General features: G+C 44.7%; 1 protein-coding gene across 7 annotated transcripts in view; it reads right to left on the bottom strand.

Annotated features, from left to right (window-relative positions):
• The window catches only part of VTI1B (vesicle transport through interaction with t-SNAREs 1B), a 28,374-nt gene extending 11,086 nt beyond the window's left edge, over window positions 1-17,288 (bottom strand). For 2 of the 7 annotated variants that reach the window (XR_010122092.1, XM_055289063.2), the window contains exons 1-3: window positions 16,754-17,288; window positions 4,464-4,522; window positions 1,728-1,919 (exon numbers count right to left, since the gene is read on the bottom strand). Coding sequence is in view for 4 of the 7 variants with exons in the window: in XM_055289063.2 (XP_055145038.1) it covers window positions 1,728-1,919; window positions 4,464-4,522; window positions 16,754-16,868 (366 nt within the window). In the remaining 3 variants the exon portion in view is untranslated. The remainder of the gene's footprint in view (window positions 1-1,727; window positions 1,920-4,463; window positions 4,523-16,753) is intronic. The other 5 variants (XR_010122094.1, XM_063644450.1, XR_010122093.1 and 2 more) reach the window with 4 other exon arrangements.
• Between the last annotated feature and the right edge of the window lie 1,038 nt (window positions 17,289-18,326).

The raw sequence follows: 18,326 nt of genomic DNA, 5'->3' as shown, positions 1-18,326 counted from the left end.
GTAAGCCACTGTGCCCGGTGCTCTGTAGCATTTTCACTTAATAAATGGCATACAGACCAGTAGACGAGGAAACCACTGAATGAGGTTCAAATAAAACCAGTTAGGTTAGCACAAAGGAAGAAGGAAAAAGGTTTTCAAAATAAAAGATGAAGATTTTCAACTAAGTAGGCTAAAAAATGACCAAGAAAGGATCAGATCACATAAATGAACTTCAGACAGATTTGGAACAATAATTTTACTGAAGGTATGGATACCTAAATTATGTTTTAATAATTTCTGAAACTTGCCAGGCATGGTGGCTCACGCCTGTAATCCCAGCACTTTGGGAGGCCGAGACGGGTGGATCACAAGGTCAGGAGATCGAGACCATCCTGGCTAACACGGTGAAACCCCGTCTCTACTAAAAATACAAAAAAAATTAGCCGGGCGTGATGGCGGGCACCTGTAGTCCTAGTTACTTGGGAGGCTGAGGCAGGAGAATGGAGTGAACCCGGGAGGCAGAGCTTGCAGTGAGCCAAAATCATGCCACTGCACTCCAGCCTGGGCGACAGAGCGAGACTCTGTCTCAAAAAAATAATAATAATAATTTCTGAAACTCATAATTTTAAAGCAAAATTGTTTGGACTTCCTCCCCAACTCTGGCAACATGACTAAAGTCACTTTTACAACTCCCACTTTAACCAGCTCCACCTGCCTGCCTTTTTCCAGTCTCCCTTTACAAGTGATCTTCTGTCAGCTTCTAATCTGTGACAATCCCTCATGCATCCATTTGAAAATTTTCAGTACTTCATTCTCAAGGGATCTAGTTTTGGCATCAGCAATGTCAAGCCAATATCATCCTGAATGTCTCTTAAACTATAATCAGGATGCATCGTGAAACAGGATTTGTTTAAAATTGTAGTATGAGCCTTTCTACCTCTGTTCAGTCTGCACTGGTGGGCCCCTTTCCATTTCTCTGCCACGCTACTTGCCAGAGAATTTCTACTTTGTGTTGTGTTTGTGGAAGACAGACCAAATGCAGCACATTTAATCTTTCAGACGTTTTATTCCTTTAACGATCTAGCTGCTCTAGATGGTTGCAGAATACAGATGTTCAATTAGTCCAATTTTATAAATCAGAATCCTGAAAGCTAGAGAGGCAGTCTCGCTCACTTTCCATTACCACAGAATAAAATGATAAAAAGCTCCTTCTCGAGAAGTGCCCTGCATTGGCTACTGTATCTCAGTTGTTGGGCCACCTTGACATCAAGGTAAAGGAAAACTTGAATTGATTTTGTAACAATATTCTGATAAATTAGAAACCTAACTGAATTTTCCAGGCATACCCGAGAAAGTGATTCTAAAATTTATATGAGAGAATAAAAAAGATCAAAGAGAAAACAAATTAGATCAATGGGTCAGAATACAGAATCCAGATAATAAGAATAGGTAACATTTACATACTACTACATACAAAGCACTGGGTTTTTTTTATTATAAGACTGTATTATATTAAGGATAAAAAGAAATCTAAATATGCATATGGTTCGAAAGGCCTGCATTAAATAGAGCAGATACCAAGGGGTAACAAGAACTGGATGCAGAAAAGAGGATAAGGGTGAAAAAAATGAAACAAGAGTCTAGTATACACTGATAACATGAAATACCCGAACAATATAGTTAATTTTTGTACCACAGGCCCTTGAGGGAAAAAAACAAAACAAAACAAAAAAACAGCTAAAACTTACCATATGCTCATTCTCTACAGCATATATGCCATATTTCATGTCTCCTCGGCCTCCAGGTGTGGCTGTCAAAGGTGTGCTTCTCACCTCCCGATGGAGTTTAGCAAGGTCCTTCCGGTAGCTTCGAAGCTTAGACATCATGGGGTTTCGGAAAGACAGGGGTGCATAACGTAGCTCCTCCTCCATCTCTGCCAGCTGGGAAGGCAGAAAGTAGTGAGCAGATAGCCTGGTTCTTCCCTCACTCATTTGGAAATATGCCTAGTTTGGACTAATCAAACTACTTATTTATTTGGACTACACCAAGTAAATAACCATATGCTCCATGAGGCAGGGACCATGTCTGGCATGTTCTCCTCATTCTGAATGCCTTGCAGAGTGCCCAGCAAGCACAGAGCAGGCATTCAAAATATATGAACTGAATGAATGAATGTTAAAATAGAAGTACTTTATAGCTTACTAAACATTTTTATATACATTCTCCATTTAATCCTCACAACAAATCAGTAAGGTAGGAAATGCTCCATTTCATATATAAGACTTAAAGAAACTGGCTCAAGATTACACAAAAAGAAGGAGTCCGGGCCAGGCACAGTGGCTCAAACCTGTAATCCCGGCACTTTGGGAAGCCGAGGCAGGAGGATCATTTGAGCACAGCCTGGGCAACATAGCAAGACCTCATCTCTACATTAAAAAAAAAAAATTAAACAGAAAAGGAGTCAGGATTCAAAATCTTCAAATTCTCTCAGCTCTCTTCAATATACCAAGTTTTTAGCCTGGTATGATTGAACATTGCCATCAAGAAGTGCTTTGTAATCTACTGTATTAAAAATGATAGGGGTCTGGCATCAGGGTTCTTCCCTTCTCCTGCTCCTCTTTCTGAAAATCAATTAAGTTTGTCTCCATGTCAGAGAGAACCAGGGGCCTACCCCAGAGCAGGCTGCTTTAGGGGAATCAGACTTCCATTTTTCTGGGGTAAGTAAAACGTAACACCTGGACACATTCACAAGAGGCCCTAAATTATTTTCATCTGCCTGGAATGGTAGGCATAGGATTATTACTTTTGCTGAGTTTGGAGAAAACAAGTATCTGAGCATCAAACAAATCAGTAGTAGCTAGAAGGTTTTAAAAATGCTACCAAGGTATTAACTGAAACAGGAGAATGGCTACAAACAGGTATCATGGATATGCCCAGCTGTACACAGGTATTAAGAAAAGCTCCCAGTACTCCCATTAGGAAGAAGATAGTTCCCACAGTCTAGTGGCCTGGTCTTTCTTAAAACAGATGCAAAAGAGAGAAAAGGATGCAGATGTGCTTCCTTCTCAGAACTTCATTGGGATAATTGGGAAATTGAAACGTTGATCTTCAACAAGCAAGAAGGAAGTTCGCTGGCCAAAAGAGAATTTTTTCTCCATCTGCTCTAGGGTAGCAAATACAGGGGCAACTATTTCTGCGGAGTACTAGCAAGGACCAGAATTTTGGCCCCAATCTTAATGGGTTTGCTGAAGCTAGAGTATGATGAGATGGAGTCAAAGGACTCTTGCTTCCATAGGGCTGGGGCAAAAAAAAAAAAAAGTTTTTTTTTTTTTTTTTTTTTAAGAAAAGCCACAGGTGAAGAGAAGCAGTTGTTAAACTGTTCAGTAAACGGAACCAACTTCTGACAAACTTTGGGTACCAACTGAGACTCATGCATGTCTTGCCTGAGGTACTAACTCCAGCTCCTACGTTGTCTCTTAAGACAGAAAGGGACATGGTTAGAATTACCTCTAAACTACATTTTCTGTGACAGTAAGTTTAACAAAGAACAGTAACTTTTCTTTTTTTTTTTTTGGAGGCAGGTCTCACTCTGTCACCCAGACTGGAGTGCAGTGGTGCAATTGTGGCTAACCAAATGCTTGACCTCCCAGGCTGAAGTGATCCTCCCACCTCAGCCTCCTGAGTAGCTGGGTCCAGAGGCATGCACCACCACGCCTCGGTAATTTTTTTTTGTTTGGTAGAGATGGGGGGGTCTCCCTATGTCACCCAGGCTGGTCTTGAACTTCCGGCCTCAAGTGATCCTCCCACCTTGGCATCCCAAAGTGTTGGGATTGCAAGTGTGAGCCACCGCACTGACCAGTAACCTATCTTAATGGCCAGCTCTTAAAAACAGATTTTAGGCCAGGCACGGTGGCTCACGCCTTGTAATCCTGGCACTTTGGGAGGCCGAGGCGGGCAGATCATGTGGTCAGGAGATCGAGACCATCCTGGCTAACATGGTGAAACCCCGTCTCTACTGAAAATACAAAAAAACAGCCAGGTGTGGTGGCACCCGCCTGTATTCCTAGCTACTTGGGAGGCTGAGGCAGGAGAATGGCATGAACCCGGGAGGTGGAGCTTGCAGTGAGCCGAGACTGCGCCACTGCATTCCAGCCTGGGCGACAGAGTGAGACTCCGTCTCAAAACAAACAAACAAAAACAACAGATTTTAAAAGACTGCTTGGGTAAAAGTATGAGAATGCCCTTACTACTCACATCAGCAATATATTACCAAAGAGTCATATTTCAGGAACATCTTCAGGCTTCACCCATTTGTTTGCCAAACCTCCTCAACAACCATCCCCATCAACTGGCTTCATTTAGTAAGAAATAGTCAAAATCAAGATCAATGGACAGGAACAGTTAATCTGTGATCAGTTCACAGCATTACTTCTGGAAAGGACCAACACCAGGTAGAAGAAACAAAATTTGTTCCTTGTTCTCACCGTTTCATTTGCTTCCTGTTGCTTTTCATCAAAATCCCTGATCAATTTCTTCTTCTCTTCTAGAAAAGATAGATAAGTTTCAAATGCTTATTACTATTTCCACACATTTGTAAAGGCCATTCCCTCTGCTTAGAATAAGCTTCCTACGGCAGGGCCTGGTGGCTCATGCCTGTAATCTCAGCACTTTGGGAGGCCAAGGCAGGTGGATCACGAGGTCAGGAGTTCAAGACCAGCCTGGCCAACCTGGTGAAACCCCGTCTCTACTAACCATACAAAAATTAGCTGGCATGGCGGCAGGCACCTGTAATCCCAGCTACTTGGGAAGCGGAGGTAGAGAAATGCTTGAACCCAGGAGGTGGAGGTTGCAATGAGCCGAGATCGTGCCATTGCACTCCAGCCTGGGCGATAGAGCGAGACTCTGTCTCAAAAAAAAAAAAGAATGTTTACCAGTAGTGACTCTCTGAAACCCCTCACCTTCACTCCCACAGTGAACCACTTCTAAGTTAACTCGTACACTACTTTTCTTCAAAATAAAAATTCCACCTACTCTGCTTGCTGAGAGGCTGTCTGGTGTGGTGCTTGTTTTTCTCTGCGTGTGGCACCGGCAATGACTTGAATGATGAGAACGTTATTCATTCCCCTTTCAGCCTTTCCCATTCCGTCCCTTTGGTTGAGTGTATCTTTAATACCTAAAAATTACTAATCTCCCCTTTGAACAAAAATAGAACAGGCTTCAGCTTCAGAACAAACATCTAACTAAAACAGTATTGTCTTCATTGTATTTTCTGATCATTTATACTACAGGTTTTCCATCTAAAATATGATAGCAAGTTTCATTTTTAAATAACATTGTTTTAAATAAATGTATTTTACATGAAATAAGTTGACATAAAGAAAATTTAAGTGACAAGGCTGGGCGTGGTGGCTCATGCCTGTAATCCCAGGACTTTGGGAGGCCGAGACAGGTGGATCACGAGGTCAGGAGATCGAGACCATCCTGCCTAACATGGTGAAACCCCGTCTCTACTAAAAAATACAAAAAATTAGCCTGGCGTGGTGGTGGGCGCTTGTAGTCCCAGCTACTCGGGAGGCTGAGGCAGAAGAATGGCGTGAACCCAGGAGGCGGAGCTTGCAGTAAGCTGAGATCATGCCACTACACACCAGCCTGGGCGACAGAGGGAGACTCCATCTCAAAAAAAAAAAATATATAAAATAAATAAAATGTAAGTGACAGTAATAATGATACTTGGATGGCAAAAATTATGAAGGTGGTACCAGAATGCTGTCACCCGGTAAACATTTGTATGGGGGAAAGGCATACAAGTGCCTTTCCTGGTTAGTCAGCGGGGTGAGGTTCTGGTGCCAGGTTCGGGCCTGCCTCAGCATGTAAACTTAGATAATTTCCTTCATTTCTTTGGGACCTCATCTCCTCCTTCACTGACTATAAAATGAGAAAGTAGGTCATCCCCTCACATCTAGCAAGCAAAAATTAGCTCTGTTTAAGAGGAGCTTGATTTAAAAAAAAAAAATTTATACATCCAAATGAATGTTCTCCCTGGAAATCTACACATAATCTACTTATCACCACAAAGTTACCAACGTTTACAATGTTTGTTTGTTTGTTTCAAGACGGAGTCTCACTTATCACCTAGGCTGGCAAAATACATATAATATAAAATTTACCATTCTGACCATTTGTAAGTGTATAGCTTAGTGGCTAGGTACATTCACACCGTTGTGGAGCCATCACCACTAACTGTTCTCCAGAACTTGTTTATCATCTCAAACTGAAATTCCATACCCATTAAACACCTCCCCATTCTATGAATTTCACTACTCCAGGTACACCATTAAGTGGAATCATACGGTATTTGTCCTTTGTGTTTAGCTTATTTCACTTAGCACAAAGTCAAGGTTCATCTATGCTGTTGCACATATGGGGATACGGCCTTTTAAAGCTATGTATTTTTCAATGTGACTCCTAAACACAAGCCAGCAGCACTTCCACCAACTAAAGAGCAATTTTTTTTTTTCTTGAGACAAAGTTTCGCTCTGTCGCCCAGGCTGGAGTGCAGTGGCTCAGTCTCGGTTCACTGCAACCTCCGCCTCCCAGGTTCAAGTGATTCTCTTGCCTCAGCCTCCCGAGCAGCTGGGGTTACAGGCACCCACCACCATGCCCGGCTAATTTTTTTATATTTTTAGTAAAGACAGCATTTCACCATGTTGGCCAGTCTGGTCTCAAACTCCTGACCTCAAGTGATCCATCCACCTCAGCCTTTCCGCTGCAAAAGAGAACAGATGAGCTGGGCTTATGGAGAAATGGCACGTGGGTATTCAGTTGCTGTCCTAAGATTTTCTTAGATGATTTGTCTACTCTGATTTTCATCTTAAGACCTGGCTTTTTTTTGAGACTGTGTCTCACTCTGTTGCCCAGGCTGGAGTGCCATGGCGTCATCTCAGCTCACTGCAAACTCCAACTCCTGGGTTCAAGTGATTCTCGTGCCTCAGCCTCCTGAGCGGTGGGATTACAGGAGCATGCCACCACACCCAGCTAATTTTTCTATTTTTTGGTAGAGAGGGGGTTTCACCATGTTGGCCAGGCTGGCCTTGTGTAGTCCACCCACCTAGGCCTCCCAAAGTGCTGGGATAACAGGCGTGAGCTACTGCACCCGGCCAAGCCCTGACTTTTGAACCCAATCCTACATAAGATGTAATGTCACTGTAATGCTTTATATGGATTTACATTTTGTTAATCACAACAGCATCTAATGTCAGTTGTATCTTTTTTTTTTTTTTTTTTTTTTTTGAGACAGTCTCACTCAGGCTGGAGTGAAGTGGCATGATTACGGCTCACTGCAGCCTCGACCTCCCAGGCTGAAGCAATCCTCCCACCTGCTCAAGCAATTCTCCTGCCTCATCCTCCCAAGTAACTGAGACTACAGGTGCACGTTACCACACACAGCTGATTTTTTTTTTGGTAGAGATGGGGCCTCACTATGTTGCCTAAGCTCGTCTTGACTCCTGGGCTCAGGCAATCCTCGACCTCAGCCTACCAAAGTGTTGGGACTATAGGTGTGAGCCACCACACCTGTCCATGTATTCTACTTTTTAAGTGACCGTAAATCATTTCGGATGCATATGTTCTATAATCTCAACTTGAGACAAAGTTCCTCGGAAACATGGAAATTTATTTTATCATTTTTACTGTGCCATAGATCCTAGAACTATAAACCTCCTTAGATGTGTCTACTGCCTGAAAGAGCAAATGACAACACACCCTTTACTATGTCTCATTCACTGTTGTGTGACACCCCCTTAATATACACAAGATACTTCAGACATTTTTCTCCATACCACTCACAAAATCCATGGCTGTTTGTTGTTTAAAAAAAAGTAGAGGAAGGTTCACCATGGCAAACGGTATGACTCTTGACCATCTATGATGTAACTGAAATGAGCACCAAGGCAGCTATTACTATTCCTGAGGGGACTGTATTCTTAGCTACCAGTACTGAAATAATGCCGACAGTCAAAAACGGCTACTTCCATGGAGCAGTATTGCATTATTTTGTAATAAGCTGTCCCAAAAGTGCTGAGCATCATCACTGCTCTGAGTCAGCACATCTCCAAACTCAGGTAAGCTCACTCCTGATCCAAGCCAGACAGTAAGAAGCAGTACTGTACACATACACACATTCCCTTCCTAGCTCCTTCCTTTCCTAGACTTTTCTACCACTGTGTTTAGTCATAAATTCTCCTCCTTTATTCTTCCTTTGTTAATGGGTATGAAAATCTGCATTCTCAAGAGGTAAATTCTAGAATGATTCCAGGAATGTAACTACATAAATGAAAGGGGGAGAAGAAGACCACAGAACCTCTCTCCTTTCACTAACTTCTGTGTGCTAGAATATTCCATTTCCTACCTGATTTTATAAAACACATTTCCTCTTATAAGTGCTCTATAACAACATACTTTTACAGAACTTCACTATGTTTATGAGATCCTTTCTGGACTTCTAAGATTTAAAACAAAACAAAACAGAAACCTTTGAAATCATTTCTTGTGATGATAAAGCCAGAGGCAGATAATTCAAGAGGCTGATCTCTACCCAACTGACAGGGATCAACAGCAGCTTTTAAAAAATTCTTTAGGCTCAGAATTATGAAACCAATGAATGCTAGAGCTAGGATGTACCTCAGCGATCATCTAGTCTAACTTCCTGCCTTTACCACTGAGGACACTAGACCCTGGAGAAACTGAGTGCCTGCCCCACAGTCATCGGAACAGCAAATGTATGGCAGCACTAGTTCTGCAGTGTAAGTGTGTTGACTTCCAGTCCAAGGCTTTTCTGTACATTAAACAACTGTATACTGTATACAACTGAGGGGCATTTTTGTGCTCCCAGAGTATACCCTTTAACAACTGGTAAAATCTGTTGAAAAAACAAAAAACCTCTTCCTCTTTTTAGGGAGTTAGAATTGATGCTACAATCAGCTACAAACAGCAAGGTGGCATCCTGGGGAGAATGGGCACCATGAACAAGAATGAACCACTTCAAATGCCATTATCCCCCACCCCACAAGCCTGCCCAAGTCAGTCACATGTGAGGGACTCTCTGGGACCAACTCTGTCTCCTTTGGGAAACTGGGTGGATGCTGACATGGAGTAAAATGGAAACAGACAGCTCTGAAAAACAGAACTACAGAAAGCCTACCTTAACGTTTGACCAAGGTGGGCAGCCTCTCCTCCTTATGGGGATTTGAATTTCCAGCCCAAGAATGCCTAATCTTGGCCCTTTAAAGTTGTGGAAATAACTTCAGTTTCACCAGCTCATAAATATGTGGTTACTTTGCTTTTGGCGCCTCACTGTGGCAAAATGGAGGACTTACACCCTTTATTTGTATACCTTGACAGTTGACTAGATCCCATACCATATAAGAGTTAAAAGCAACAGATCCCTCCCAACCAACCTGTTTCCTCATCTGCAAATAGGGACTATAAGACTACTGACCTCGTAAGGGTTGTTTGAAAGGGTTAAAAGAAATAATACACATAACATTCACTTAGCAAGTGCCAAATATAATAAGGGCTCAATAAATAGGAACCACCATTGTTTCTGAAAGTAAATACTCAGGAAGAACCTAAGAGCAAAAACAAAATTCAGTAGAAAATATGAGGAGTTAGAGGCCGGGCGCGGTGGCTCACGCCTGTAATCCCAGCACTTTGGGAGGCCGAGGTGGGAGGATCACGAGGTCAGGAGATCGAGACCATCCTGGCTGACACGGTGAAACCCCATCTCTACTAAAAATACAAAAACTTAGCCCGGCGTGGTGGTGGGCGCCTGTAGTCCCAGCTCCTCGGGAGGCTGAGGCAGGAGAATGGTGTGAACTCGGAAGGCGAAGGTTGCAGTGAGTCGAGATTGTGCCACTGCACTCCAGCCTGGGCGACAGAGAGAGACCCCATCTCAAAAAAAAAAAAAAAAAAAAAAAAACCCATGAAGAGTTAGAATAGTTAAAATTCTACAGTCTGTAAGTAATTGGTGCTTATCGGCCAGCTGATTATACTACTCCACAGTGATTATTTTTTCTGGCTCCGAAAATAATAGGGTCTTGTGTTATACATACTGATCTAAATGATTTAAAATGGAAAACTTTCAATATTTTTACGATACACATTAAGACATATGGAGAGATGTCTTCAGGTATGACAAAACCAAAACTAGAAATCATGACCACAGGCATTTAACATATTGATTAGATTAAGAAATTACAGCACATTATAGTAATCTGAGGTAATTGGAGAGACCTCTTCAGAGGTTGTAAAACCAAGAGTAGAAATTACGGCCATAGGTAGTTAATGAAATATTAAATGGATTAATAATTATTGTAAGTGGTAATGGACAGTTACTGACACAAAAACTTCCTAAAATAGGACACATTGTCTCTAGTATCATTCAAAGGCAGAAAGTGAATGGAGACTGTACTTTGGAGAAATACTGTTTTTGTTGTTTTAATAGGTGGAATATACCCATTTTTAAAGTAATGAAAATGTGGACAACAGAATAGAAATAAATCACAATCATATATCAATATTTTCTTTCCAACAATTCACACACTATTCACATATTCCATCATCCAACAGGTATCTATGGAGCACCTAGTCTGTGCTAGGCACTGTTCTGGTACTTATGAAACACAGTGAAAAAAAGACAACATTGAGCTTATATTCTAGCTCAGTGGCTTTCACACCTAGCCTTCATCAGAAACCCCCTGGAGGGCTGTGAAAACACACTGCTTGTTAAAACTTTCTGATTCAATAGGTCTGGGGTGGGGCCTGAGAATTTGCATTTCTAACAAGTTCCCAGATGATGCTGATGCAGCTGGTTCATGGACCACAATGAAACCACTGTCCTAGTGAAAAGAAGACAAACAATAAACTATAAATATCATAAATGTGGAAAGCGTCTAATATGTCAGAAAATAAGTACTCTGGAAAAAAAAAGGTAAGATAGTTGTATACAGGGCTGGTATTCTTAATTTTCATTTAAATAAAATGGCTAGTAGCTCTATTATCAGGCAATATTCTAAGGACTTTACATATATTAACTCATTTACTCCTCACAAAAACCCTATGAAGTAGATATTATGATTTACCCCCATTTTGCAGGAAAAACTAATTGGGTTAAAGTAACCTGTCCAAGGTCATACTGCTACTAAAAGGTGAATTTAAACTCAGGCAATCTGGCTCTTGAATTCTTGCTGTTAAATATTATATTATATGGCCTCTCAATTCACATATTTCTTCATAAATTTTTTTTTTTTGAGACAGAGTCTTGCTCTGTCATCCAGGCTGGAGTGCAATCATGTGATGACAGCTCACTAAAATTTCAAACTGCTAGACTCGAGTGATCCTCCTGCCTCAGCCTCCTGAGCAGCTGGGACTGCAGGTGAGCAGCACCACAGTCAGCTAATTTTTTTTTTTTTTTTTTGTAGAGATAGGTCTCACCATGTTGCCAAGCTGGTCTCCAACTGTTGACCTCATGCAATCCTCCTGCCTCAGCCTCCCAAAATGTTGGGATTACAGGCATGAACCACCACACCAGAATATTGGGATTACAGGCATGAGCCACCACACCTGGCCCCCATACGTTATTTTTAATGGCAGAAGAAATATTTTGTGAGGCTAGAATGGACATATGTCATGATCTCTGTTCTACAAGTACCTTTGATATTCTCATCCACAACCCAAACTCTGCTTCTCCTCTTATGTTTCTTATTTAAGTTCATCATTCACCCAGCTGACCAAGTGAAAAAATTCAGACACCCTGGAACCTTTCTCCCTCCCTCCTCATATCGGTTAATTTCTGCCTCAAAACCACCTCTTGGGCCGGGAACAGTAGCTCACACGTGTAACCCCAGCAATTTAAGAGGCTGAGGTGGGTGGATCACTTAAGCCCAGGAATTCGAGAACAGCCTGGACAACACAGGAAACCCTTACTAAAAATACAAAAAATTAGCCAGGCCTGGTGCCATGCAACTGTGGTCCCAGCTACTCAGGAGGCTGAGGTGGGAGGATCACCTGAGCCCAGGAAGCCAAGGCTGCAGTGAGCACTGATGGTGCCACTGCACTCCACCCTGGATGATGGGAGACAGGAGTGAGACCCTGTGTTAAACAAATTCCCCTGTTAGCAAGGCGACTGCCCAAAAGGCTCTTAACACAGTCCCCTGTACCCAGATTCTTGTGCTCTCTCTTGTCCTGTCTAGCCATTAATGCCCTCCTTCTAAAAGAAAATCCACATTAATCAACTGCTTAAGTCCTTTACTGACTTTCCATATCAAGTCCAATGTCTCAATGTGACACTGAGATCCCCTCACAATCTGGCTGTTTCACCTGCCCCTCTACTACTACTTTCCCACATACATTCTAAGCTCCAGAGTTGGGAGTATTCCATGTTTTACTCCTGTGTTGCCGCTTCGCACTTCCCGTCTAGCAAACTCCCATTCAACCCCTTATATTCAGTTTGAAATTTTTTGAAGCTTCCCCCTCTTCCCCATGCTCAAGTCCAGCCCTTGTTATGGTCTCAGAGAACTTTATTTTAGGATTAATCACACACTTTGTTGTAAGGCTTGTTTCCTTTTTTTTTTTTTTTTTCTGAGACAGAGTCTCGCTCTGTCGCCTGCAATCTCTGCCTCCCGGGTTTAATCGATTCTCCTGCCTCAGCCTCCTCAGTAGCTGGGACTACAGGCACACACCACCACACCCAGCTAATTTTTGTATTTCGAGTAGAGATGGGGTTTCACCATGTTGGCCAGGATGGTCTCCATCCGTGACCTTGTGATCCGCCCGCCTAGGCCTCCCAAAGTGATGGGATTACCAGCATGAGCCACCGTGCCCGGCCGTTTCTTTCTGTTTAAGGTAAGAATTCTGGAAGTCCTCAGAGCCCAGACAGTGGCTGATACATAATAATTCTCAGTGTTTACTGAAAAATGACTGAATTTAATTACACAGCATAAGCTACATGCAAGGGCTGTATTATGTACATTATGCTGTGCCTAATAATTCATGATGGGCATTAAAGCTCTGAAAACTTTATGATGTGGTCTCTGAACTAGAAAAAGAGGATTCAGAGATGAGGCACCATGTGTTTGCTTAGATAAATTCAATTTATTCAACAAATATTTATTGAGCAGCGTGAACGAGGTAGTGAATAAGAGGTAAAGTTGTTGGACTTATTATAATTCTAGGGATATGTATATATTTTCTTTACTTATCCATTAAACAACTATGTCTGTTACCAGCAACTTGAGTATTTTGAGGTTGGGCGCAGTGGCTCACGCCTGTAATCCCAGCACTTTGGGAGGCCGTGGCGGGCAGATCACTTGAGGTCAGGAGTTTGAGACCAGCCTGGCCAACATGGTGAAACCCCGTGTCTACTAAAAATACAAAAATTAGCTGGGTGTGGTAGCACGCACCTGTAATCCCAGCTACTCGGAAGGCTGAGGCATGAGAATCACTTATCACTAGAACCCAGGAGGTGGAGGTTGCAGTGAGCTGAGATTGTACCACTGCACTCCAGCCTGGGCGACAGAGCAAGACTGTATCTCAAAAAAAAAAAAAAAAAGCAGAAAGAAAAGAAATTCACATATTTCTGATTGTCCTCTTTGCAGGATGGAGAAAAAGGCTGGGTAGACAACAAAGGTGAATGTAACTATCTTAGCTCTATGTTGCTATAACAGAATAGCTGAGTCTGGGTAATTTATAAAGAAAATAAATGTATTTCTCAGAGTTCTGGAGGCTGGGAAGCCCAAAGCTGAGAGGGCTGATTCTTTCAAGGGCCTTCTTGCTACCCATGGGTCACCCCATGGCAGAAGATGGAAGGACAACAGATCAAGAGAGCAGGCAAGCAAGAGAGGGCTGAACTAACCCACTCTCTCAACAACCAACCCACTCTCACGATAACAATCCAATCTCTGAGGATGGAGCCCTCATGGTCTAATCATTTCTTATGGGTCCCACCTCTTAATATGATTAAAATGGCAAATAAATGTCAACGTAAGTTTTAGAGGGGACATTCAAACCATAGTAATAATGAATTCAATTTTCTATTTTTCAAAGCAATGTTCTTTTGCATTATCTAGCCTTATAGAAATCGGCATTGTAAAAATTAATTCAGTGCCACGTTGAAAATGCAGTCTACATTTTTTTTTTTTTTTGAGAGAGTCTTGCTCTGTGGTCCAGGCTAGAGTGCAGTGGTGTGATCTTGGCTCACTGCAACCTCCAGCTCCAGGGCCCAAGTCATCCTCCTACCTCAGCCTCCCCAGGAGCTGGGACTACAGGCATGCACCACCATGCCTGGCTAATTTTTGTATTTTTTGTAGAGATGGGGTTTCACCATGTTGCCCAGGCCGGTCTCAAAATCGTTCAACACAGCAATACTCCTGCCTCAGCTTCCCCAAGTAATGGGATTACAGGTGTGAGCCACCATGCCTGGCCTGCAGTCTACTTTTTTCGTTTTCTTTCTTTTTTTTTTTTTTTTTGAGACAGAGTCTCGATCTGTTGCCCAGGCTGGAGTGCAGTGGCATGATCTCGGCTCACTGCAACCTCCGCCTCCTGGGTTCAAGCAATTCTCCTGCCTCAGCCTCCTGAGTAGCTGGGACTACAGGCAACTGACACCATGCCCGGCTAATTTTTGTATTTTTAGTAGAGGTGGGGTTTCACCATATTGGCCAGGCTGGTCTTGAACTCCTGACCTCAAGTGATCTGCCCGCCTCGGCTTCCCCAAGTGCTGGAATTACAGGTGTGAGCCATCATGCCCTGCCTGCAGTCTACTTTTCAATCACATAAATCAGATACCACAATGCTTCTGCACAATATCTTTTAACTGCATCCCATCATATTTAGAAAAAGGCACAAGTCTTTCACCATGGTCCACAAGGCCCTACATGATCTGGCCCTGCTTACCGCTCTCGTTTGCTCACTCCATCCCAAACACATGGAACTTCCTGCTCTTCGCTGAACACACCAAGCTCATTTCTGCTTAAAGGCATTTGCAGTGCTATTCCCTCCTTCTGACACTCACTTCTCCTAGATTTCTGGTTTACTCCCTCACTTCATTCAAGTCTCTGTTCAAATGCCATCTCCTCAGAGAGGACTTTAACAACCACCCTATTTAAAACTGAAGTCCCAAGGAAGGTGGATCACTTGAGGTCAGGAGTTAGAGACCAGCCTGGCCAACATGGCAAAACCCTGTCTCTACTAAAAATACAAAAAAAATGAGCGAGGGGGAAGCCGGGCGCGGTGGCTCACGCCTGTAATCCCAGCACTTTGGGAGGCAGAGGCGGGCGGATCACAAGGTCAGGAGATCGAGACCATCCTGGCTAAAACCCCGTCTCTACTAAAAATAAAAAAAAAATTAGCCGGGCGTGGTCGTGGGCGCCTGTAGTCCCAGCTACTCGGGAGGCTGAGGCAGGAGAATGGCGTGAACCCGGGAGGTGGAGCTTGCAGTGAGCCGAGATCGCGCCACTGCACTCCAGCCTGGGCGACAGAGCAGGACTCTGTCTCAAAAAAAAAAAAAAAAAAAATATTAGCGAGGGGTGGTGGCGCAACTGTAATCCCAATTACTCCAGAGGCTGAGGCAGGAGAATTGCTTGAATCTGGGAAGTGGAGGTTGCACTGAGCCGAGATTATGCCACTGCACTCCAGCCTGGGTGACAGAGTGAGACCCTGTCTCAAAAAATAAATAAATAATAATAAAATAAAACTGAAGTCCCATCCCCTATTCTTTTACTCTGATTTACTTTCCCGTATTCTTTAACACTGCCTCTTAATAGTTATATATTGTTTATCACCTACCCACTAGAATGGGGATGTTCGTATCTTTTTCACTGTAATTTGCAATATTCACCAGCACCTAGAACGGTGCCTCACAATTCACCAGCACCTGGCACACAGCACCTATCACACAGCACCCTCACAATAAATACATATAAATACATGAATTTCATTCTCACCAGTCATTCAATTCCTATGACCTTGAGTAATTCGTTGAGCAAACACCCAAGCTCTGACTCTTAAATAAAAGCAATAAAACAAAGTTTTGTCCTTGCCACCAAGTTCTATATATCCGGAGGCCAAGAACTATACAGGTTTTCCTATGGATTTAGGGCCAGAAAACTCTAGCTCCTCCAGACAGAACTTGCAGCAACCTGAATCATGAAATTAAGGGTAGTAAACAGTCTCAGCAGTAAAAACGTTCAAAACAAGACCACATCTAAATGCCACAATCAGGTTTTAAAGGCCAGCTCTCTACCCTCCAATAACTGGTATTTACCAACACCCGCAAATTATGACTCCTTTGGGTTTTTAACCCTTTTTCTGTGCTACGGATCCTCTGTCAGTCTGGTGAAAACTAGACCTGTCTTGAGACTAGTGCTTTTAAATGCATAAAACAAACAAAAACAGCTACGAAAGAAACGCACTCTGCATTACAGGACCGCAGATGCAAAAGCCCCTCTGCTCTATTTGCCGCAGTGAAAAAAGATGAGAAAATGTGGAAGGTCATAGAAGGATCCCAGGGAACTGAACCCCGAGGTCCGTCCCTGGGCGCTTCCCCAATTCACTCTCAGTGGCAGCAGGGAGACCTGTGGCTGGGACAAGCCAGCCCTAGGGGGCGTGTCTGAGGACGCGGAGGGAGGAGACGCGGGCCCGGGTCTGGGAGGAAGGTGGGGGAATCTTCCTTCCAAAGCGCGCGGGGCTGCGCTCCCCACGGCGTGGCCCACCCCCGCCTCACCGGTCCCCGCCGTCCCCAGCAGCCGCTCGGGCACCCCTTGTAGGTCTTCATGGAGGCCGCGGAAGATCTCGTGTAGCTTCTCGAAATGCTCCGAGGAGGCGGCGGAGGAGGCCATGGCGCAGGCCGCGCTCGAGCAGCGGCCACCGAGATTCGGGGCCCTGGGCCCTCTCCTAGCCCGGCGGTCAGCCTCCCAGCCCAGTGGCCATAACGGCGACCGCCGCACCACCGCCGCCCAGGACGAGGCTCTTCCGGGGCCGCGGCAGGGTCCTCCCGAGCCGGAACGCCCACCTTCTCCAGCCGGTGATTGCTGGAGCGCCGGCGCGAAAGCCTGACGAGAAGTCGGGAGACTGCGCGGCCTAGGCGACTCCTGAGGGAGCGGTGCCGCGCCGGGGCGAGCGGCAGTCGCAGAACCCGAGAAGTGCCGGGTCCGGGATGGGGAAAGGCCGCAGCGAAACGGCCCTAGGGGACCTGCGGGACGGGCAGCTCGGCCGCCTTCCTCCCGGACCCCGCCAGCCGGCGAGGGGCGGGCGCTGCAGTGCACGCCGGGGGATGTAGTTTGGCTCGGACGAGAGCGTCTCGTCCCGGGGTCAAGCGTTGCCCCGGGTGCCAGGTTCAGCCTGCGAGGCGACAGCGGGCTTCGGCCCGATTTGATGTATGTTTGCGTCTAGACGTCGTCCTCACTGTCATCGCGCTTTGCTTTGCCACCCTGACCCGAATTCCTCGTTTCGCGTCTTGACTGTTAGCTTTCGGCCCTGGAAAGATAGCCGGGCCGGGGGCTCTCCCTGCCGTCGGGAGGCGGAGCACTTTTCCTGGAAGGCCCAGCGGCTTCCCCAAGCTTTCAGAAGTGGAACCCGGCCGGGCGAGTGGCTCGCGCCTGTAATCCCAGTACTTTGGGAGGCCGAGGTTGGAGGATTGCTTGAACCCAGTAGTTCGAGACCAGCTTGGGCACAATAGCTAGAGTTCTACCGGAAACCCAAAATAAGAACCAGGCATGGTGGCGCGCACTTTTGGCCCCAGCTTCCCCCGGAGGCTGAGGTCCCACCACTGCACTCCAGCTTGGGAGACCTTGCTCCCAAGTGGAGCGAGACCTTGTCTCCAAAAAAACCAAAAATTCAAAAGTGGAACCCAGTTAGGATGACCTCGAAATACTCTAGCTGCTAGGCCCGACTAATTCTCCTCGTGGAGACTAATTCTTCTCCTAGGCTGCCTCGTGCACTTGTTCACAACAGGTGTTTGTCAAGCGTAGGCATTGCGAGGGATCTGGGCATGTTGGTGAATAAAACATTTACCCTCTGCTCCAGGGGAATTTATAATCTGGTGTGGAAGGTGGGCCTGGCTTCATTAGGTCTCATCTGCCACTAAGTGTCACGTGTTAAAAATTACAAGGTCCTTTCCTGCATTCCATGCGTATAAAATTCCTGTCCTCACGTCGGGCATGGTGGCTCACGCGTCATCCCAGCACTTTGGGAGGCCGAGGCGGGCGGATCACTTCAGGTCAGGAGTTCGAGACCAGGCTGGCCAACATGGTGAAACCCGTCTCCACTAAAAACACAAAAATTAGCCAAGCGTGGTG

The sequence above is a fragment of the Symphalangus syndactylus genome, chromosome 8, assembly GCF_028878055.3.
Source record: "Symphalangus syndactylus isolate Jambi chromosome 8, NHGRI_mSymSyn1-v2.1_pri, whole genome shotgun sequence".
NCBI classification, from domain to species: domain Eukaryota; kingdom Metazoa; phylum Chordata; class Mammalia; order Primates; family Hylobatidae; genus Symphalangus; species Symphalangus syndactylus.
This window is presented reverse-complemented; position numbering and strand designations above follow the sequence as displayed.